Source organism: Herpailurus yagouaroundi, unplaced genomic scaffold (assembly GCF_014898765.1).
Source record: "Herpailurus yagouaroundi ecotype Mexico unplaced genomic scaffold, PumYag 29, whole genome shotgun sequence".
In the NCBI taxonomy this organism is placed as follows: Eukaryota; Metazoa; Chordata; class Mammalia; order Carnivora; family Felidae; genus Herpailurus; species Herpailurus yagouaroundi.
Genome location: NW_024412377.1, coordinates 108,599,684 through 108,624,090, shown reverse-complemented (window position 1 = coordinate 108,624,090; position 24,407 = coordinate 108,599,684). Strand labels below are relative to the sequence as shown.

The 24,407-nt window shown below is 35.0% G+C and overlaps 1 protein-coding gene across 3 annotated transcripts in view; it reads left to right on the top strand.

Annotated features, from left to right (window-relative positions):
- RNF180 (ring finger protein 180) overlaps nucleotides 1-24,407 on the top strand; it is a 214,675-nt gene that overhangs the window by 18,494 nt on the left and 171,774 nt on the right. For 2 of the 3 annotated variants that reach the window (XM_040452181.1, XM_040452187.1), the window contains exon 2: nucleotides 12,007-12,141. The exons of the other annotated variant lie outside the window; for it this stretch is intronic. In XM_040452181.1, coding sequence (XP_040308115.1) covers nucleotides 12,007-12,141 — 135 coding nt within the window. The remainder of the gene's footprint in view (nucleotides 1-12,006; nucleotides 12,142-24,407) is intronic. 3 annotated transcript variants of the gene reach the window in all.

The following is a 24,407-nucleotide window of genomic DNA, read 5'->3' as shown; positions in this document are numbered from 1 at the left end:
GTGTCTTCTCTCTCACCCAATTGGCTTAGAATCCCTGTCACCCTCCCATATGTTTTCATAGTCCATGTATTCGTTATTCATTGTGTTTTCTCACAAAATAGTAGTAGGGCCTTGGCAAGTACTTACTGAATGAACATCTGTAGCTTCAAAGCACAATTTAAAATTCATTTTAAAGTATCACCTGATTTTATTTTCTTCTTGCTACTGTCTCTTCTTGGTCCAGTCAGGAATATTGGTGGTACTTTTATTTAAAATATGGTAGGCCTACTTTAGATTGCTCAAAAATCTCCAAAATGACTAAACCTATTCCTTGGAACAAAAAATTGCAGACATCATCTGGTGGTTTCTGGTATTTACATATGAATACAAATATACACACAGCATTTTTGTAAAGTGTATTTTGCTTTCCTCACAATTCTGTTAATTCTGTATGTAATTTCTACCCTTTCTTAAATTTTCCCCCTAAGAAAGTAGTGTCTGAGGAATAAGTATATGTATGGGTACTCCACACTCTTACTTTGATTCATCTTTAGAATTTATTCCTTCTTTTACCAAAGAATGGTAGCCGTTAAAATGGGTGACATTAATCAAATACAGAAGTTAGAAAATGTGCCTCTTCAGTACCTTTTTTTTTTTTTTTTTTACAATTCTTAAAAGTGTCACTTGTATTGAAAAGCTGCAGTGAGCGTTCAAGACTGAACATCTGACGTAGGTTTGGGAGAGAAAGAAAAGGAAAAAGGAAAAATTTAAAAGAATAAAGTGGTGGTGTTGCTTTATAGTATGTAGCTTAAGAAGTTCCTGGAGAAGGTAGGAAATAACTGGTAGATACTACAACATCAAATGCATATTATCTTTTCTCCTTAAAGTTGAATATGCACTGCATCCTGCCTGAGAGTTCAGCAGTTCCAGGGCAAGTAGGAGAGAAGGGAGAAGAGGGGTGGAAGGTAACTAGATGGGGATTATGTAGTTGGAATTATTCAGTACTTGGTTATCATCAGAAGTTGGGTGCTTTTCAAGAAAATGGTTTCTGGATATGAATACCAAAGTGTATGCAGAACCATTTAAGCAGTTCAAGTTGTTGAAGTTGACTTCATCATGTTTGAATCCTGAAGTGTATAACATAAGCAGTTATTGAAGAAGATAGAGCTCTCTCTCTGTAATTTATGACAGTTTTAGAAATAATAATTTGCTGACTTTAATTACCATTTTAAACACCCTAGCCACCAAGTCTAGATTGGCAGAACTGACAGTTTAGAAATCACCCGATTCAGTCTCTTACTTGTTTTCATAAAGCATCTCATACATACCGTTGAGAAATTCTGAAAACTAATGGAAAAGGAATCTTTTTTTTTTTAATTTTTTAACATTTATTTATCTTTGAGACAGAGAGAGACAGAGCATGAACAGGGGAGGGTCAGAGAGAGGGAGACACAAAATCTGAAACAGGCTCCAGGCTCTGAGCTGTCAGCACAGAGCCCGACGCGGGGCTTGAACTCATGGACTGCGAAATCATGACCTGAGCCGAAGTCGGCCGCCTAACCGACTGAGCCACCCAGGAGCCCCTGAAAAAGGAATCTTGAATTGTAAGCCAGCTTTCACTAAATTATATGTGTTCTAGAGACATCTATTGAGCCACAGAAGGCATGTACATTCCACTGGAATCTGGTCATATCTGTAAGACCCCTTTTTAATTTCTGCTTAACTTAAGATTACTTTTTGGGTCCTGTTTGTGTTCTTACGTAGGTCACAAACAATTGTAATGACTGTTAGTTTAAAAACTCATTTATATTTTTGCAACTTTTCATTGACAATTGATTGCAGTATTTATTAGTACTTCTTTTCTTTGGCCTACTTGGGTTTGGCACATTTTCTTCTTCTGTGTTCACAACACATTAAGATTCACTATCAGCAAGGGGAAGTGGCATGGCCTCAGTTTACGAAGTAACATCTGTGCCGCTGACTCTCCTTAGAGTTATTACATATAATGTTGTACTCATGTGAACAGTCATGGTTCCAAAGCCCACTTTGGAACATTGGTGGATTACTTCCAGGGTAACTGTGTCCTATGTAAAAATGAGATTTCTCTTTCGTTAAGAACATTCTATTTTTTTTAATATTATAAAATACATATATTCTCATTTCGTGAAATATATATCAAAATATACTATATATATGTATATACACACGCGTATATATGCGTATACATTGTATATATAGTTACATAAAACTATATAAAATGTTCTCATTTCATGGAGACAGAATTCCAGTATACAACTTTTAGATGATGAGTTATGCCTTAGTCTACTGTCTAAAAATAGACCATGATGCTTTTAAGCCAGAAAATCTTATACACATTTGTAATTTAAGCCCCCATAGGGTATGGCGAGTGTATTTCTCAATCAGTAATGGAATATTTTCTTTCTGATTTTTGTAGTCATTATCTAAAAAACCAATATCCTATCTCATCAGCATCAAATATGCTCCCATGGGCATATTTATATGTAGACCTACTGCTTCTGAGCCAATCTTCAGCAGATATAGGAGGTATAGATGCTTCCTCATTTAGGTAACATGATAGCAACATGATACTGAGTTAACATGGTATTGAGTATTGAGGTTAATATCACCTCTTACTCTAGTGTGGTTTGATTAGATTTTTCTCAATATTTCTAACTTTTTTTTTATTTGCTCTGAGATGGTCTAAATTGGCTAAAATAGTGTAGTGTTTTAGTTTCTAATTTGGTATGCATTACTCATTCCATATTTTTATCAATTTCACCTCCTTTGGTTCTAATTTTTAAGAAATTCATAGATAATAATCAATAAGGGACCTCTAAATTCTTTGTCCATTTTACTCTTTGGTATTTCTTCCTTATTCACTAACAGATGACTTTTAGACCAAGGAAATTATTATTGAGTCTTAATATCTAATGAAATTTGACTTGCTAGGTTTGGACTTGCTTGGGACCTCTCTCTCCTTTTCTGTAAGATTTCTCTTTATATTGATTTTTTTTAAGTTTAACACATCAGACAATAAAAAAGACATTTTGTATTTCATGCATAGAACCGTGTCTGTCCTCAGCCTTTCCCACCATTTTATTTTAGAAGCACACAATTTCTCCGATTTCACAGGTTCACAGCTATAGAGAAATTTTGCCTCAGGAATAATTAAAGGGTCACCCATACTTGATTTAGATGCTAGTTGGGAATTAGAGCTGATTTGTGAATGGGTTAAGATTTGGGGGCTATTAGGATAGGGTGGATGTATTCTGCATCTGAAAGGACATGTAATTTGGGGGGCCAGAGGAAGAAATGTTAAGGACTGAGCTCTGTCTCCCATCCGCCCCCACCAATTCCATGTGTTTAAGTCCTAACCCCAGTATGATGGTATTTGGAGATATGGCCTTTAAAGATGTCATTATGCTTAAATGAGGTCATAAGGGTAAGTCCCTAATCCTATAGGACTGTTATCCTTATAAGAATGGGAAGAGGCACCAGAAAAGTACATGCACGGAAGAAAGGTCATGTGAGGATAAAGCAGCTGTCTGGAAGCTAGAAAGAGACACCCAAATTCCTGGCACCCTGATACTGGATTTCTGGTCTCCAGAACTGCGAGAAAAGAAATTTGTATTGTTTAAGCCACCTAGTCTATGGTCTTCTGTTATGGCATCCCAAGTAACAGGTAACATATTGACAAGGTAGAAATTTTTCCTATATTTAGAAAACCAATGTTGATATCAAGTTTCAGAGGAAAAGCTATTTTGAATTGCATAACTACCAAGGAAGTAAATGAATCCTACTTTGTTAATGAATAATAACTCTGAGTAAATAGTGCTATGTTACATCAAAATAATTATGTACTTTTTTTTAAGAGAGTGAGCACTAGCAGGAGAGAGCGGCAGGGAGGGTGGGGGACAGGTGAGAGAGAGAAAATCTCAAGTAGGCTGCACACTGTGCTTGATCCCATGACCTTGGGATCATGACCTGAGCTGAAATCAAGTTAGATGCTCAACTGACTGAGCCACCCAGGTGCCCCTTGATGTATTATTTTTAGCTAAAGTCTGTTGTTTACATTGGGGTTCACTCTTTGTGTTGTATATATTTCTATAGGTTTTAGACAAAAATAGTACCTTGTATCCTCTGTTACAGCATCCTACACCATGGTTTCACTGCCCTCAAATCCTCCTGTGTACCACCTACTTATCCCTCCCTCTCTCTGCCCAAATATTAGATGATAATATAAAAAGATGATGAAATTGCTTGAAATCACTAATTTACAATTGTCTTTCTTTACTGTTCTGATAGAAAAGTTAGAATTCTTTTCTAATGAAATACAAAAATGTTTTTATTGATGTTGTTGTCTGACTGATGTGTTGAACTTGAAAGTTGTCCCTGTGTGAGAGTTCTTTGCATTAGTTTTTTCTGTCTTGACCCATTCCCAATTGTTCATGATTTGGATTACAAAAGGCTCCTTTAGCATTTAAACTATTCTTTGGTGGTGAAAGGGATCAGAACTCTTTATCCGCTCCCTTATAAACTGATTTTTGACACATCAGTATTCTAATGAGCAAGCCCCAGGGGCACATTGCTACATATTCCCCTGTTTTCTCCCATTTTTCCTTGGTGATAGGTAAGTAACCGCTCTCTAGGCAGAGGTAGGAATATGCATCTCTGACTCCTTGTCCCATTGGAATTCCCTGACTTCCACCTGTCATAAAAACTGGCCTTGTATCCATCCAGGACTAGATGATGAAAGTTGCCACTGTAGACATGGCACCATATTGAGCATTATTTATCTACTGTTTTCAATCAGAGGCAAGCATGGGGTCATATGGTGGTGGGAACAGAAGCAAGGACTGACTTTGAAGTCACTGCAAGTTTTTAAAGTAGTTCCTATATTGAAATATGATACAGTATGAATATGAAAAGTAAATGGATCACAAGTGTATAGCAATGAATCTCCACACTGGGAAACTAATATTGCATTAGAATTACTATATTACTAGTCCTGCATCACCTTAGTTTTTAATTTTGCATTGTGTCCCAGCAGATTTCTTTGAGCAGCACACTCTTTGAATAAGGAAAACAGTGTGGGAAAATATTTTCCAGGATCTTATTCTGACCATATAAACTGGTGAGAAATGTTCTCATGGGGTGGGGGAGGTGTCTTTCTGCTCATTAGTAATACTGGAAGTATTGAATATAAATCTAAAAGTTGAATTTAAACATTTAGACTGCATATATATATACGAATACGTGAAAAATTTAAATATGGTACCAAGTAAATGAAAGTGGTGCAGTTGAGATGAAAATCAAGAGAATGAACAATGTGGTAATGGAACAAAGAAACGTGCATGTGTATGCATGACAGAAGTATTGTTTATACGTGTTTTCTCCTCAGTTATCAAGGAACAAACCTGCTAACCAGTGTGATTTATATAGTTCTAAGAAGGTGGAAACATCTTCAGCCCCAAAGAAGAAAAATGATGCCATGTGTTATAACAGGAACTTAGTTTCCTTTTAACTTATTCCTTTCAATCCTTGAACCTTTAATTTACTTTCCTTTTATTGTGTTTGCTAGTAGTTCTGCTACACAGTTGAATAGTGTGGCGAATATGAGTATCGTTGTCTTTTTTCCCTGATTTTCAGGGAGTGCTTTTAAAGTTTCATGATCAAGTATTAAACTGCTAAAGATTTCAGTAAACTCTTCGTTTTGCCAGGTTGAGGAAATTTTCTTCTATGATGCAGAGGATTTTCATGTTTTAATTATGACTAAGTATTGAATTTCACCAGAAGTTTTTATTTTGCATCTTTTAAAATGGTCATGTGTTTTTTTTTTTTTTTCTTAAAATCCTTTAGTTTGTTGAATATATTGGATAGATTTTTTTTTCCCATTTTGTACCTTCTTTGAATCTCTGAAAATAATCCTGTTTGGTCAAAATGTTTTTTTTTTTCTTTTAATTGATGGATTCTGTTGGCTAATATTTTATTTAGGATTTTAGCATTTATGTTCATAAATAAATTGGTATATATTTTTCTATACTCGCCTTGTCTGGTTTATGTATTCTTACAGATGTAAGGATATCCTTATGTATCCTTGGTATGTCAAGGTTATATTATTTTTTTGAAGCTAATCTTCCTTTTATATAAGTTACATAGTTATAAAGTCATGTAAGTTACAAAGATTACCCATTTCTGAAAGTTTTGGATAATTTTCCAACTAGATCATTTTTGTATGGACCTCCCTCCCTTTTTTATATCGGTTTTGGAGGAGATATTTTGAGTTCTATTTTAATTTTTGAAGTTGTGGTTTATTCATGTTTTCTAATTTTAGGTTAATTTTCAAAATTGATACATGTCCAGTTTAAATTCATGAGTAACAAAGAAGGTGAGCAAACCTTAGAGACCCAGGAGTGTGGAATTAGTCCTGTGCAAAATGCTGATATTTAACCATTAAAAAGTTGCAAAGGTAGACGAGGGAATGAAACTTCTTTATGGAGGTTATAATTCAGTTGTTAGCTTTAGAGAAAATTTCAACTTAATTAATTATAAATATGTTTCTGCATAGGGACTCATAAATACTTCTTAAATATTTTAAAGGATATGGTGAAAAATAAGACTTTCATAGGCAACGTTTTGGGGATCACTGTTTTGCATAAAGTAACAATTCTCAGAACGTGGTCCACAGTCCCTTATGTCTCTAAGACCTTTGAGAAAATCAGGTCAAACTGTTTTCTTGGTAATATTAAGATATCATTTGACTTTTTAATTTACAATTTTTTAGAGTGTGCTAGTTGAGGAGAGGGCCAGAGGGAGAGAGAGAATTTTAAGCAGGCTCCATGCTGCTCAGCACAGAGCCCAATGCAAGGCTGGATCCCACAACCCTAGCCGAAATCAAGAGCCAGATGCTCAACTGACTGAGGCACCCACGTGCCCCTTATTTACCTTTTTTAAATGTGTTAACATGTTCATTAATAATGCAAAAGCAGTAGTGAGTATAACTGCTGATCCCTTAGTAGAATCAAGGCATTGGTGACAAACTGTGCTAGTACTCATTTTATTCTTCACTGCCCTCACATGCTGTTAAAAAACTGTTGATTGAAGCAGTACATATTATTGATTTTATTAAATCTTTCCTCTGAAATCCATACTCTTTAAATATTCTGCATGAATAAAAAAATAAAGAATGCATAAAGCATTTCTGCAGTACACTGAAAGCTGATGGCAGTCCAGAGGAGAAGCCCTTTCACATGTTTTAGTTGAGAGCTGCTCTGTACACCTTTCCCTACTACACCGTGTTTCCTTGAATGACTGACAGAATGTAGTTGTTCCCACTCGGGTATCTTGTAGTATTTGTTGCAAGTGATCGAATTTTAACTTTAAACAAAAATTAGTGCTTTGGAAAAGTTGTATCCAACACTGTGAGCTTGACTACGGTGCCATAATTAAATAACTTTTTTGCTGATGTTGATGGTGATATTAACACACATGGCCTTTTTGAAATTCTGTAATGAAATGTGTTGATATTTGAGAGATATGCATAACTCAGGAAACCTTTATTTCCCAAATCCCCAGTGCATTGAGGAAATGCCACAAAGTGTCAAGAGTATCAGGATGGATAATGAAGTACGGCAAAGGGAAACCTATGAACAGGCATTGTGGAGATTAAGTAGGTATTATGAGCTAGCTTGGTCCAAGAGACAAGTGTGGGACAGGAGATGAGGTCAACATGACCAAGACTGTGACAGGTAGGAAGAACTAGGGTCCAAGGAGAGCACTCCATGTTAGAAAAATGTATATATCTGATCTGATCAGAACCAGAATAAGAGATGAGGAATAGGATTTGTGAGAAAAGCAGCCAAAGACTACTCTACCTGAATTCCTTAGGCCTTACCCACTTGTAAGTTGCATGGCAATTCTATGAACAGTTAATACCAGGATTCTACACATTGTTATCCGCATCTGTTGACTCAGAACCCAGCCCCTCTGCACAGTCCCTGCATGTATTTCTGAGCATTCTGAGATGGCCCCTATGTACTCAGCAATGAGTTCATTTTTGTGTTGGACCATTTCCCAAGATCACCTGTCTCTGTTGCTTTTCTCTTTGTTTCGATAGTACTCTCTAGTCGTTACCTCCAAGTCCTCACAGTGTTAAAGCCATGTGGTGTTAGGTGTGTGCTACCCCAAATTTAGACTCGAGTGTATCACAGAGTTCAGAAAACAGTTTCCGGTAGTTTACTTCTACATTCCCCTCTTCCTATTACCATTACTAGTATGAAGGGTGCTGAGGTGAGGATGAGTTTGAGTTAGCAGCCAATAACTCTGGTGTGTTCAGATTTATTCAGAGATGACCATTTTGGTAATAAGTTCATTTACCGTATTTGGCTGTTTCCTTGAGCATAGATTCTTTGACCGAAGCCACCTCAGCTCTCTTAGAAATACATCACTGTTGGGTAGCTTCCGCTTCTCCTTTTAAGCTTAGGTACGTGTAAACATAGCTTTATGTCTTGGGCTCCTCACATCACTGGCAAAAGGATTTCTGTCCACTCTGCCCCACTAATAGTTGTCTAGACATATTTAACACTTGGTATTGGAAAAAGACAATTTGTAAGCTGAGCTGTCTCCCAGATCTTGTTCATCTGATTTCAGCAAATGTTTGTTGGGTGTCTTTTTTGGTACCAGGTACCATGTTTGATTGTAAGAATATGGAGTTGCAAAGAATACTGTGCTCTTTAGGAGTAAGTTGATAGGACACACATACACAGAGGTAAGTGTAATGCAGCGTGACTAGTGCTGCTGTAGAGGTGTGTGCAAAGTACATTGGGAACATGGAAGAGGGAATGGTTGTATTTTCCTGGGGGCGCTTCTGTAAAAGAACGCTTTGAGCTCAGCCTTAAAGGGTGAAAAGCATTTCTTAATGTAAAGTCAGCGGTAAGAGAAATGACATTACAGAAGAGAGAACAGCAAATTTCCAAGTATGAAAGCATAAAAAGTAATTTGGGGGAACTGCACAAAGATAAGCATTAGTGTTGATGTGGAGTATTCATGGAGGGGATACCAAGCTTGACAAACATCTTTGAGTCCGATTTTAAAGGGTGTAAAAGGCTTTGTTTTTTGTTTTGAAGAGGAAAAACTAAATGATATTCCTATTCTCCTTGAAGAAAATAGTCTTAGTCATATGAAGAGGCATCAAAAAGTATGCAAAAATATAGAGAAAAGGCATTATAGAGGATTATACAAATATGTTAGGACACTGAATTGGTAAAAATACTATGAAGTTTTAAAATTTGGACTTTTTACTGTATGTGGTAAACATTGTTTTAACTTTTTACTCTGTGATAGTTGTAGATTCAAGTGTGAATTGTTAATTATAGATTCACGGAGAGATCCTGAATATCCTTCACACCATTTACTTAATTGACATCTCACCAGTTACATGCACTCTGTTGTGTGTATTTAGTTCTGTGCACTTTTATTGCGTGTATAGATTCATGTGAGCACCATTGCAGTCAGATTGAGAGCACTTCCCCCACAGAGATCCCTTGTGCTACCTAAAGGGCCTTTTTTTGACACAATAGGGAGCTTTGACTGCATTCTGTGGGTTGGTGTCTCTCAAACTGTGGCCTTTGGGTCACTCTAACAATAACCTAGTGTTCTTTTTAAATATACCAATTCCTACCATAGAAACAGTTTTCTACCCACATTCTCTGGGAATGTGGCCCTGTGACCTACATTTAAATAACACCCCCAGGTGCTCCTTGTGATGAGAACATGATGCAAACACCTGCAAGGAGGAGGTCTGGACGAGTGTCATCTAACTGTAGCATGACAGAAGGCATACATGCAATTTAAAAATTCTGGTAGCCAAATCAAAGTAAAAAGAAACAAGTGAAATGAATTGTTACAAACATGAAATTAATCTAAAATGATTGGTATTTAATGATTGGTGTTAGCTTTTTTTTCCTTCAAAGTATTCCAAATCCAGTGTGTACTTTGTACTTCACATCTCAGTTGAAATTAGCCATATTTGAAGTGCTCAGTAATACACCTGATTAGTGGCTACCGTATAGGGTAGCGCAGACCTAGACAACAAACAGTCACTACAAAGGCCGTGAGAGAGATTCATACAGAGATGTGCAGTTGACATCTGGAAATTGAAGTTACTGCTCTAGAGCTTTGGAATAAGATAAACATTAGATATATAGATTTATAAATCATAGATGGAAGAGTTGTGACACTGTAATTTTCAGTAATTCTCAACAAAGACTTATTAGACTCACCTACAGGGTTTTTTCTAACTGCATACTTGCACCCCAAGAAAGCATGGAACATCTTGACACTTGGAGAAAAGGGTGGAAAAATAGGGAGGCATGTGCATCTCAAGGAGAGGAGGAACATAGATAGGGAGTTTCTCCATCGTTGATTCTGATAGGGCCCCTCCCTGCTGTCTCCACTCCTGGCTGAGAACCACTGGTGTTTAAAAAGGGAGATGAGGATTTAAGACACTGAGAAGGATCTAGAGTGAAGAAAGGAGTGCCAAAGAAGTAAAGGAGAGGGTTTCAACAACGGAAAAGGCAGGAGGAGATGAGACATTTGCAAATACTGTATTCTTAAGATTGTTGAGGACCTAGAGTAGTCAACTGGACTAAGATGGTCTGTGCGGTTGTTGGTGGAGACAGAACTGGATCTAGCTACCTGAAGGTTGGAGGAGCTAGATTGGCTGTAAGAGGGTCATGCTGTGCCCTCCCAGGCAGTTCCTTAAATCCTTTCAGTTTGGTGAAAGTGTATCAGAATTCTCTCTTTTATAGTCCTTAAGTCTTGCAGTTTAGCTAATTGTTTGTATAATACGTGTCTATCTTCACCCTGACCATAGGATCTGACCATAGGATCACCCTGACCATAGGACCACCCTGACTGTAGGATCCCTTGGGGAACTTTACCCACTCCTAACTCCCTCCCCATGTCCTAATAAGTCAAAATTTCTATGACTGGGGCGTAGGCATCATTTTTTAAAGTTTCCCAAGTGATTATAATGAGCTATAGTAGAAAACTGTTCGTTACTTTGATCAGTTTTCTACCCAGTGAGTACATTTGTGACAGAAAATAAGTTTTACTCAACTTCTTGTCCCCAGAGTTTGTGTGGCATTTGGTTAGCTGTCAGGAAATGTTGAAGAATGAATGAAAAATGAAAGAGCTAACAAATGAGGAAATGTGGCCAGGGAACTAGTCAGTCCCTTGTGGATACCTTAATAAATAACATTTCCTTTCTTTCTAACGAATAGTTACCAGGCCCGTTATTAATTATACTGCACATATTTTGGAATTATTAGTGTGAAATTGTTCTGCCAAATTGCTCTAATTTACAGTATTTACATAAAATCTCAGGTATAAAAATAAGACTACAAAGTTGGTTAGGGTGATTCTCCAAGTTTTTTTGTTTGACTACATATACCACAAGATGTAGTATAATAACTGTTCCACTGAGTACAATATTTAAGAGAAATTACTGCATTTAGGATAAAGAATTTTTACCATCAATTTAAAGAAAGTACTTACTATTACCATATAATTAACTACAACTCAAATTCTATTATGTTTAAAATTTAATGCTGTGGTTATTTAAACTTCCTATTTAGAAGAATATTTGTAGTTCTTTGTTATGGCTCTTCTAAGGCCACTGCAGTAACTTATTTAATTGATCCTTTAGCAGTTGCTTTTTATGACTTTTAGTGAGAGAAAGATGGAAAGAAAAAGACATAAAATGTTCTGCAAAAATAAAATAAGCTGGTAGTCACTAACAAAATTCATCATCATCATAATTGAATTTTCAATCCAGGACATAGTTTATAGAGTGTCCCTAGCCCAAGACCTGGTAGTAGGTACCTCAGTAAATAAGAATTATTTTTCTTCTGCTCCACATGTAGCTGATGTGGTGGTAAGGGTTTAGAAACTCAAGTTTATTCTGACACAGTTCAGCATTGAAAAAATGCATTCATTTTCCCACAGATGAAAAGAAATGAAGAATTGATAACTAAAAATCACAATCAAGAAGACATAAGTATTCTTCGTTGTTGGAAATGTAGAAAATGTATAGCAAGTTCTGGTTGTTTAATGAGATATCTTGAGAATCAAGTGATTACGGTGAGTACTCCAAACTTCAAACTATTTCCTAGTATACAAATGCCGTGAGCACGCCCACAGGTGCACACCTATCCCTTAACACCTGGCTTAACTTCTTTTATGTTCTTTTACCTCACCACTGAAAACATTTTCAAAGTGCTATTCAGAAGGCTTCCCATCTTCCACAGTTAAAATTAATTTTATTTTTAGCTGCTGACATTAACATGCCCTTAAAATTTTAAGTGCAGTATCTAGATGTAAGTTGAAGATAATAGTCAGTGTTTTTCTTATTCCCACTATGAATGAACATTAGTCATCAACACAAAATTAAATTCAAGATCCTAGTGAGAAATGGAAAACTTATTTTATTGTGTGTGTATATATATAGTGTGTATATAAAATAAAATAAGTTTTATATATATATAACTGTGTATATAGTGTATATATATGTACACACATACACACACGCATACACACACATACACACACGTGTGTGTGTGTATCCGTGTGTGTATGTATTTAATATTCAGTATGGGCCTAGGAAGTTCATGTATAATTCAGAGTCAGTAGGAAAACCTGAATAATATTTAAAAGCATTTAACTGGTCGTCCTGGCAAAAATAAAGGCTTTTTAAGCAACAAAACTAAAAGCCCTAGACTTCTCTAAGAGCATTATGAAAGAAGTGCAAACTAGATCATAATCCATAGACTTTATAGGAAGTTCTCCTTTCAACAAAGAGAGTGGCTGTAATCACCTGTCATTATTCACTTCTCCTTCTTCAAGAGATACTCAGGTTTTGGTTTTTGTTAGTTTGTTTTCTTTTTTCTTTCTTTCTTCTTCTTTTTTTTTTTTTTTTTTTTTTTTTGCCTCAGCCATGTGTGATTATGATTATTTCCTCATAAGTCTAACAAATTAGCCAACTGGAACTGATAATAGTAGACCATTTTGGTTTACATACTTAACTACATAACAGATCCTTTTTAAAAACTGACAAAGCATTTTAATTGGGAAAGAAAAACTGGTCATGCCAAGAGTATTCTGTTGGGTATAATTTACCTAGAGTAAAAAAAATTAAGTATGCAGCTTCATAAATTTTTTCAGTCCTGCCATGAATCAGATCAAGGTCTACATTTCCATCATTCCAGAAAGTTCTCTTGCCCTTTTCCAGCCAATTCTCTCCTCTCCTTCTCACAGTACAATTACTATTTTGATGTTTATCACCATAGATAGTTTTGCTTGTTCTTAACCTTGATTCATTCACATAGAATCAGACAGTATGTATTCTTTTGTACCTGACTTATTTTGTTCGGCATAATGTTTTAGACATTCATTCGTGTTTTGTGTTTGTAGTTTGTTGTTATTGTTTTTTACTGAGTATATGCTATTGATGAATATACCACAATTTATTATTTTTTTCTGTGAATGGGCATTTGAATTTTTAGTTTTGGGTTATGAATAAAACTGTCAGATTTTTGTAAAAAACTTTCTGTGCTTGTGTTTGATGTATTTTCTGGTGTATATGTAGGAATGAATTCTGGGGGGCACAGATTAGGTATGTTTTTAAAATCTATTTAGCAAACACTAGTATAACATGCTATGTCAGGTATTGTTTCCAAATGCATTACAAATATTAATTTACTTTACAGGCTTACAGATCTCAACTGTAATCCTGAAAGGCAGTAACTAGTCTTTCTCATGCCTGCTTTTTTTCATCATTCAGAATCTAAATTAGGGAGCTTTCCAGGGTTCTGCTGAAAAGTTAGTTACATCTCCCTTCACTCATGTTCCAGGCTGCATCTTCCCAAACTTCATTGGTCAGTATTCCTTCCTGAATCATTAGAGTGGGTATGTTTTAATATTTTTTTTTCAGAAACTGCTACTAGTTTTCTAGGGTGAATATTAATTTCCAACAACAATGATGACAATTCCAGTTCTACATCTTTGTCAACACTTGGTATTTTCAGATTGTAATTTTAGCCATTCTGCTAGATGTATATTGGTATATCATTATAATTTTAATTTGCATTTTTGCATTTCCTTACTGATTACTGATGTCAAGTACCTTTTTTGTGTTTTTTGGTCAGGCATTGTTATAAATGTTTTGTATTATTTATTGTTTATAGTTTATAAGAACAGATTGTCTTGAGGAAGATAATTTCCATTTCATAGATAAGGAAACTGAGGCACAGACAATTAAATAATTTGCTCCAGTTTGTACTTTTTCTAAGCAGTGCAGCTACACTTGGACCTGACATTGAGGGTCCAAAGGGAGTACTCTAAACTCCACACTCACTTTGCTGCTTTGGCTCCTCCCTCAGGGTATCATGCAGTCTTACACTTTGTCAATAGAGTGGCTGCTACTTCCATTTACCTGCAGAACTCCCAGTCATTAATTCCTTTAACAGTTATTTAATGAGCGAGAAAATTCTAGGTGCTACTTTAGGATGTATTGGGTTGGGTTGTAGAAGAAACTGGTACGGAATACAAACGATATTCTTGTCCTCTAGGAGCTTTGTTTCATTTTATTATTATTTTTTAGGAGCTTTAAACTCTAGTTCAAAACAGGTCAAGGTGTAGACTGATTTGATAAGTACAGTAACAGAGAGATGTGAACAAACTGCTGCCTGGGCTAGTCATGGAAGGCTTCCCAGAAGGAGAAAAAACTACACCCACACATGCTTGTAAACCATAAAGTTCACCCATTGTAAGAATATGATTAAATGATTTTCAGTAAATATTTGTGTTGGACAACCACCAACTACAGTACAGTTTTAAAACCTTGCCATTACCCCGGAAAGTTTCCTCAGGCCTATTTGCCTGCACCCATGCCCAGCCCCAGGCAACTACCGATCTGTTGTTCGTCTCTGTAGCTTTATATTTAAAATAAAATGTATATGTATACATATATATATATACACACACACACACACACACACACACACATATGTATATATAAATATATATACACACACATAAAACTATTGAAACTGTCATATATTTATATAAAATAATTTATATTCAATACATATTTATAAAAATATATATTCATTGTTTATGTATAATAAAATATATTAAAATATCTAATATGCATGTAAAATAACACCTTCATATGTAACATCTATTAAAAACTAGGCTTAGGAATAAGTCAGTATCATTGTTAAGTCTGGAGAAAGGAGGAGTATGTAATCACGGGTCCTGATGGGGCTTCTAAAGTGGTAATCGTGTTTGTCTTTACTAAACTGGGTAGTGGGTATATTGGTATTAGCTTCTTTTTCAGTCTTTCTTTAAATTATAGAAACACTTTACATTTTTAAATGGAAACATTTCATAAAAATATTGAAGGTGAATAAAAGGTCTGTTTTAATTAAAGTAAATTATAAAATAAAATACTGGAATCTGAACATAGTTTTATCAGATGCTATGCTGAAGGAATGCTAAATTTGTTACCTATTATCTTTATTGCCTATTAAACTACAATTAAAAACATGGGTATAAAATAAATTGTGTTTATTTCTGGAAGTGTTGTGTTGTTTTAATTTCTGTAAATGAAATCACACTGTAAGTAGGTGTTCTTCCAGAAATTGTTGATTTTACTTAAATTATCACGTTCAGTATAACTACCACTTATGTTCACTTTTGTGTAATGCAGTATTCTGGTGTAATTCATTCTACCTTTGATAATTTGAGTTTTATCTTGTTTTGTTTTTAAAACAGTGCTGTTATGAGCTTTCTTCTACATGTCTTGACACAGATATTTTCTGTTGTAAATGTCTTTTGCCAGTTTGCATGAGTGTATTTCTAAGAATAAAGTCACAGCATCCTAGGGTATGTGCATATTCCAACCTCACTGGGAGGTGCTAAACTTTTTTCAGATGACAGTGCCATGAGCAATGGTTTTGCATTGCTGTCACTCCACATCCTTGCCAGCATTTAACATGTCATCTCCGAGACCATTTGTCTTTTCTGTAAAATGTCTTCTTTTCTGCCCGTTTTTAGGTGGTTTTGCTTTGGTTTTTGAAAGTTCTATGTGTATTCTAAATACAAATACTCTTTTTTTATTCTAAATATCTTTTGCCAGTTTGTAGAAGTTGTATTTCACTCTTGGTGGTATCTTTTCATGAACAGAAATTCATAATATACTGTAGTTGAACTTACTAATCATCTCCCTTATGTTTTGTACTTTTTGTTTCTGCCCTCAGGAGAAGATTTTTTTTTTTCCCTTTCCTTTCACATTGACATTAGCAAGTTTTCTTCTGTGTTCCTCTGAGCAACAGATTTATTGCTTGTTCACTCTTAAACTGAGGTTATAGCCCAACTTTATGTAGGCGTTCCCCTTTAGAATCTCCTCACCCTGAGCAAACCTCAGATTCTATCTCCTGTCTTCATCACCCCACACAGATGTGAAATGGCCTTCAGAACAACCTAGAAGATTAAGAATCTAGGGAGACAGAACCTAAAGTCCATAGCTTTTGGCTTGAGAACCACACTTCTTTAGCCCTATCCAATGCAGGAAATGGAGGTTACGCTCTGCCTCTCAGCCCCCACAAAACTAAAAACTGGATACTGGGATCACAGTAACTTGTGCTGCAGAATAGTCAAATACCTTCAAAATAAAGCACAAATGCAGTCATCACGTATCTTTCCTAATAGTGATTGGGTATATCAGCTTGGTGGAAGCTAGGTATTTGTGGAACTTGAGCTTTAAGGGAATCTGGGACATTTGAACGTTAGTTTTCCAGCCACCAGCACGTAGGAAGGCATGCACCAGGGAATTTAGAGTGGAATTTGGAGGCAGTCTGCAATGCCCACATGGAGAAAAGGGGCTCCCACCCTACTCTTTAGGGCTGCAGCACATGAAATATAAGTAAGAACCAAAAGCAAAATAACAAAAACCCTAAAACCTTAAAAATAAAATGACAGAAATGCCCTCCATTTGTGAAGTCTTTGCCAGTGGCTAGGGATGGTGTCCTCAGTTTTAGTTTTTTAGCCAGCTTTGATGATACAGTTTGGACATGTTGAGTTTATATGGTCTATAGAACATTCAAATAGAGATGTCTAGGAGGCTACTGATTCTGAGGATGTGGGATGGAGAACAACTGCATAAAAATGTGGATTTGGGAGTCATTAGCATACAAGTGGAGAGTGCAGCTATGACCCTAGGTGAGCTCACTATGCTGAGTGTGAATGGAGTAAGAAAGAAGAGGGTCTAAGGGTATTTAAAGGATGGATGGAAAAAATGAAGCTCACAGAGTAGAAAAATAGAGTAGCAAGAAAGGTAGGACTGAAAATCAGGATATAGTGTTAACAGAATTCAAAGGATGGATGTTTTCTAGGAAGAGAGATTGGCTAATAGCACTGGGTGGAGATATCGAAGAACAGACACTGGCTTCAAAGTACAGGTTGTACACTGCGCGATTCCAGAGGGTGCTGGTCTGTAAAAGGTGCCCCCAAGATTTGTGTAGAGGTGGCAGACACACTGGTCATGTGTAGAGACCCTGCATGACAATGAACAGTGTACATTGGCTTTAGCAAAGAGGAGATCATTGGTCAGTATTCATTATAGTTGAGAGAGTTGTGGCGACAAGTACCAGCTTCTAGTGAGTTGAGGAAAATGGGGACTGAGGAATAATCCAACACTTAAAAGCATTATAACTGAAAAAGTCTGACTCTTTTTGAGCTACATTCTGTGAAGTGTTTCAGCTTTAAAACACCGTCCCGGGGCGCCTGGGTGGCACAGTCGGTTAAGCGTCCGACTTCAGCCAGGTCACGATCTCCCGGTCCGTGAGTTCGAGCCCCGCGTCGGGCTCTGGGCTGATGGCTCAGAGCCTGGAGCCTGTTTCCGATTCTGTGTCTCCCTCTCTCTCTGCCCCTCCCCCGTTCATGCTCTGTCTCTCTCTGTCCCAAAAATAAATAAACGTTGAAAAAAAAATTAAAAAAAAAAAACAAAAAACAAAACACCGTCCCAGCACCAAGGTGGCAATAATGTAATCGCTGAGTGTTGAATTGATTATTGGATTACACAACTCTTCCACCTTTTTTTGGCTATATATTTTGCTCATTTTCCCTCTGAGTTTATTAATCTTAGGATATCTTTCCTTCAATGGCTATCATATTGAAATAAATCATATTTATATTGTTTATTACATTTTAAATATTTTTATGTTCCCTTAGTGGCAGCAGATATTTCATACTCAGTTTCCACATGCTACAGACTTCATGGAGTCCTCTGTACAAGCTCATTTTGAAGTTCTATTACCCAGTGTGACTATCTGGAGATACGTCTTCAGGAGACAATTAGGATTTAAATGAGATCTTAAGGATGGGGCCCTAGCCTGAAAAGACTGTGGCCTTATAAGAAGAGGAGAGAGATGTCTCTTTATGTCCACCATGTGAGGCCACAGTTAGAAGGCAGTCATCTACAAGCTGAGAAGAGAGCTCTTACTCCTATCTGAGCATGCTGCCTGCCAGTTTGATCTCAGATTTCTAGCCGCCAGAAGTGTGAGGAATAAATGTCTTCTGTTTAGGCCACATGAGCTGTGTGGTATTTTGCTGTGGCAACTCAAACCGAGTAAGACACAACAAATAGTTCATGTAATAGACACTGGAAATTCAAACAAGAAGAGAGAGATGCCTTGTCCTTGTGAAGCTTTCAGGATAGTGGTCAATCATAAATATTTATTGGCCATGTAAGTGGCAAGAAGAAAAAGTATTGGGAACCATAAGAACAGTATGTAGACAGAATTGAAACTGCTTGTAACAGGAAGGTAGAACATTCTAAACTTTGAGACCAGCATGTTCAAAGACCTATGTTGGAGAGAATGTGGTGTATCCATGAAACTAGAAGATTTCCATGATTGGAGTTGAGAGAGCAAGAGGAAGTTTTGGCAAGATTTGAGGCAAGAAAAACAAGTTACCAGTTAGATCATTTATGGTCTTGTAAGCCAAATTAAGGAGTTTGATTTTTATTGTAAGAGCTGGAAAGTTACTGAAAAGAAGTGATATGACCACTGAATTTTAAAAAGATCATTTTGGCTATTGTGTGAAGAGTGAATTTTTAGAAAGTTAGGCAACAACAGATGTGGGGAGACTGCCCTTAAGTGAGTCTTTTAATATTTTTTTTCATTCATTCCGACCTTTTGAGTTAAAATGTTTTTTTCACCCTGAAGTATCTTCTCAGAGTCCAAATAAGAAACAAAGGGCAGTGTAATAGAATTTGGTTCTTTTACTTTTTTAACACTTTAAATATTCAGTTAATAATGTTAATGTAAGTGACATGTTTGTTACTCTGTCTTTTCCTTGTGTTTATAGCAGTAATAGTTAAGTGTATAGTTGGCTCACTTTTAATAAATTAGCTGAGGGAATATTACAGCTAACATTGGAAATGCCAAATGTTGAACATTTTTCAAAACATCTTGGAATATTAAATTGTCTATGTCAACTTTTTACATTTAACCTGTTCTGCTTGATTAGCATCGTAAAGATCATTAAATGATAAAAAGATAACACATAAAATTTATAATTTTAAAATTAAATGAAGTTCTCTGTATATACAGCAACAAGAAACATTCCCTACCCTTAAAGCACAAATTAACAATGCCTTAGCTCCCCCTGCTGCTTGAAACTAATTATTTCATTTATGAAATATTTTGTCAACATTTTTCTGACAGCATTAAGTGAAATTAGCTGTTAACTTTTCATTCTTTCCTCATGCATAAATTTGAGACATGAGAAAACTGTCTAGTAAGGTTTTATTAAGTCCTAGTAATACAGTTTTTCTAATATTCAGTTTGATTTTTTTTCTAGGAGATAACATCTCATGCCATTACTTGAAAGGCATTAAATTCCTGAAATTGGAATCCTTCCATTTTGTCATTTGTCTTAAAACACGTTCATTAGAACTTGTCTTATCATATAAACTTGTATGATTATTAAAAAATTAGATGATTGTAGATTTATAAACTAAACATAATATTTTATGATATGTTCTACTTTACCGATAAGTCTATATTGGAAGTAAATATCATGAATAATATGTATATTTTCTAGGACTGTGTGTATAAGTACAGGTGAAGTAGTTGGCAGTCTCATTATTTATAATTGAGGCTTCTTTGTTTACATTGGCTTTCTTGGTCCTTTCTAAGTTTTCTGAAGAGGAAACAGAACACTATATAGTCTTTATCCAGCCTTTACATTCCTCTCACCTGTATCAGTTGCTGTAACCAATTTTCCTTTTGTTTCTCTTGGTATGAAACTGTGGTTTAACTCAACTATTTAGAGAAAAATGTGTGCTTGGTTTATACTAATAGTTCTCAAATAAAGGTCAGGTTGGGGGGTCCCATATCAGAAGAAACTAGAATTTTTTCTAAATCTACCTTTCCTCTTATATAAATTAGTGTAATGGTTTTTGGTTAACTTAAAAATAAATTATGCGTCAGGTTTTTTTTGTTTTGTTTTTTTCTAAGTCTCAGGAAAAGCAGTATCACCTTAAAACAAACATATGCTAAAGATAACGGAAAGTTGATTGCCCTGAAAACAATAGTATTTATTACATGCAGGAAGTAACAATGAAAACTTAGTGACTCAGGACGGGAGTATTGAAGCCTGCCTGCCTGATGGAAATCCTTGCTTTACTACTTAATATGTGACCTTGGACAAGTTACATAAAGTCACTTAATTTCTCTTGTCTCAATTTCCTTATCTGTAAAGTAGTAAAAATCCTTAAAACAATGCCTGGGCATAGTAAACACAGTATAAATGTTAGTGAGCCAGTAAACATAAGTACCTTTTAAAATATCTTTTACCTACCTAGAATTATGACTCCCAATTTATTCTCACAAAAATATTCATAAAGCATCTCTACAGTTTTCAGTCGATGGTGGTTTCTTAGTTATCGTGGTCAATCTTAGGGGATTAAATATCATAATCACTTTATGATTAAATTAATGGAATACTCACAATGAAATAAACAAACAAGACAATAAATTTAAAGTACCTAGCATAGTCCCTGGCATGCATTCATATATATATATATATTTATTTATTTATTTATTTATATATGTATATATGTATATATATATTTATATATTTATATATGTATATATATGCATTTATATATTACATATAAATTTTTACTCCCTTTTTATGGTCAACACTGGGTCTAGTAATCATGAAATAAATATTGATAGGTTCATTGCCATTTCTTACTTTGACATTAATATCCTACTGTTTATTGTACCAATGTAGAATTATTTACTTAGTTCATATATAGACAGAAGCTTGAAAAGTCAGAAGTAGTTCTGGATCTAATAACAAAGTAAAGATGACTTTGTCTATTCGAATTTGTATTCTTGATAACAGCTTTTTAAATAATTCATTGCATTTAGACTACTCTGAAGATCTCTCAGCTCCTAATGTAAGGGGCTAATGTGTTTGAGTATGGATGTTTGTGAGATTAATTATATTCTACAAAAATGACATCCTTAATTTCATTTTGTTTCTAAGGCAAAAATATTTAGGTAAAGCTAGACTGCTTATTTTTATGGAGTCACTTCCAAATAGTTTCCCAAAGTTCTTTAATAAAGAGATTTGTATAGTCCGCTTAAATTTGTTATGATGAGCCTTGGCTCATATATGATCAAATTGTTAAGAATTCAGGTTCTTAAATGTATTTTCTTTAAGAATACAGAAAGGGAAAATGGGCACACTATCTTTGCACATTTGTGTCAGTCTTCAGTAGTTTGAAGGAAATACTTTAAAAACTATAGGGCTCGGAAAGGTAAAGGTAATAACTGCAGTGAAAATTCTAAAAAATTGAGCACAGAATAGGCTTTCTTTCGTTCTTCAAGCATTTAGTAAGTGCGTGTTTTATTTCAGGGGCTGTCTTTTTATCTGAAGATACAGAGAGGACTAGGGTAGTATATGTCCTATGAAGCTTACCAACAAAATTGTATGATTCACAAGTGTTTCTTAATAACTTTTCTTAAGGATACTTTCATATTTTTTTAAAATCAGTTTTATTTGGGTGTAACTTACATGTAATTAAATGCACACTTGAATGAGTTTTGACAAATGTATATGTATTCATGTACCTGTAGCCAACGTGTACAGTATTCAGTCTTTTCCAGAGTTTCTATATATAGAAATTATATGTGTATAGAGAAACTATATATAATATATATATATATATATATATTATACACACAGACACACACACACGGAAGCTATATGTGTAGAAAGTACACATATATACACATATACAAATATATATGTATATATATTTAGAGAGAGAATATAAGTATATTCTTTCATATATAGTTTTTTTATGCTCAGGATAAGTTTTTGAGGTTGATTTATGTTACCACATCTATCAGTAGTTGATTTCTTTTTATTACTGAATATTCTCTGTTATATGGATCCTATAGTTGTTTACTGTAGGGATGCCATAGTTGTTTTGGGACGTTTAGGAGGTTTGCAGTTTTGAGCTATAATAAAGTTGCTATGAACATCTATATGCAAATCTTTACATAGACATATATTTTCATATTTCTTGATTATTGCTAGGAATTGCTAGGTCTTGTGGTAAGTGTAGGCATAGCTTTTTAAGAAACTGACAAATGGTTTTCTAAAATGACTTTGCCATTTGCCATTCCCACTGGCAATGTATAAGATTTTCATTTGCTCTTTGTCAGTACTGATATTGCTGGTTCCTTTTTTCCTTCTCCTCTTCTTCATCCTCCTCCTCTTTTTGTTCTTTTTTAGCTTTTTTAATAAATGTGCAGTGGTATCATTGTGCTTTGAATTTGCATTTTTCCAGGAGCTAATGATGTTCTGCCTTTTTCATGTGGTTTTGAGCACTAGTATATCTCCCTCTGTGAAGTGTCTGTTAAAATCTGCACTCATTTAGTATGGAAACCAATTTGACAATAAATTTCATATATTGAAAAAAAAATCTGCACTCATTTATTTTTTAATTATGTTTTCTTCTTACTTGGTTGTAAGAGGTTTTTTTTACATACATATTCTGGCTAAAAAGTTCTTGTCAGGTATAGGTTTATGTTTTCATTTTCTTAGTGACACCTTCAAACAGTAGATTGTTTTCATTTTGATGAAATCCAGTTTATCATATCCTCTTCTCTATGGTTTGTGTTTTTGTGTTCTCAGAATCCTTTTCCTATCACAGGGTTTCACAGGTTTTCTCCTCTGTTTTCTTCTAGACACTTTACAGTTACAGCTTTTACTTTTTAGAACTCTGATCCATTTTGAGTTATTTTTGTGTGTGGTGTATGGTAAGCATCAAGGTTTTTTGTTTTGGTTTTTTGGTTTTCTTTTAACCTCAGTTGTTCCATCACCAATTATTGAAAAATAGATCTTTTCTCATTGCATTGAAATATTTACTAAAAATTAATTGACTCTGTATACAGGTCTATTTTTGGACTCCATTCCATTGATCTAATAACTGGTGAGATTAGATAGTGTATGGCCTTTACCTTTCTTCTTCTGTTGCAGAATTTGTTGGGGTGTTTTAGGTCAATTTTCATTTTCACATAAATTTTGTAATTCATCAATTTTAATAAATAAATCTTCTGGGATTTTGAGTACGATTGTGGTGAATCTGTGGATTAATCTGGGAAGAATTGAGATCTTGAAAACATTGAGCCTTCATGGTATATTCCTTAGTTTAATTAGGTCTTCTTTAATTTCTTTGTATAGTATTTTGTAGTTTTCAGCGGACAGGTCTTAATTATGTTGTGTCAAATTTATAATTAAGTAGTTCATGTTTTTTTATGCTATTGTAAGTGATACTTTAAACATTTTCACTTTTTATGTGTTGTTAATATACAGAAATGTGATATACAGAAATTTGTATGTTGATGTTGTATACTGAAATTATGCAGATTTTTAGGCAGCTTTTTTGGTGAATTCCTTAGTATTTTTCATAGTATACTGACTGTGAATAAAAAAGTTACTATGTTCTTTTTTAGAAATTGTACTAAAATATACATAACATAAAATTTACCACGAGGGATATTTAGTACGTTTGCCATGTTGTGCATCCATCATCACTGTCTAATTCTAGAACATTTTCATCCTCCCAAGAGGAAAGCCCATACTCATTAAGCTGTCACTCTCCATTTCCCCTTCCCCCAAAGCCCAGGCAACTACTAATCTGATTTATGTCTGTAGATATGAATATTACATGCAAATGGAATCAGACACTATGTAGCTTTTTGTGTCTGGCTTCTTTTACCAGCATTATGTTATCAAGATTTATCCACATAGTAGCATGT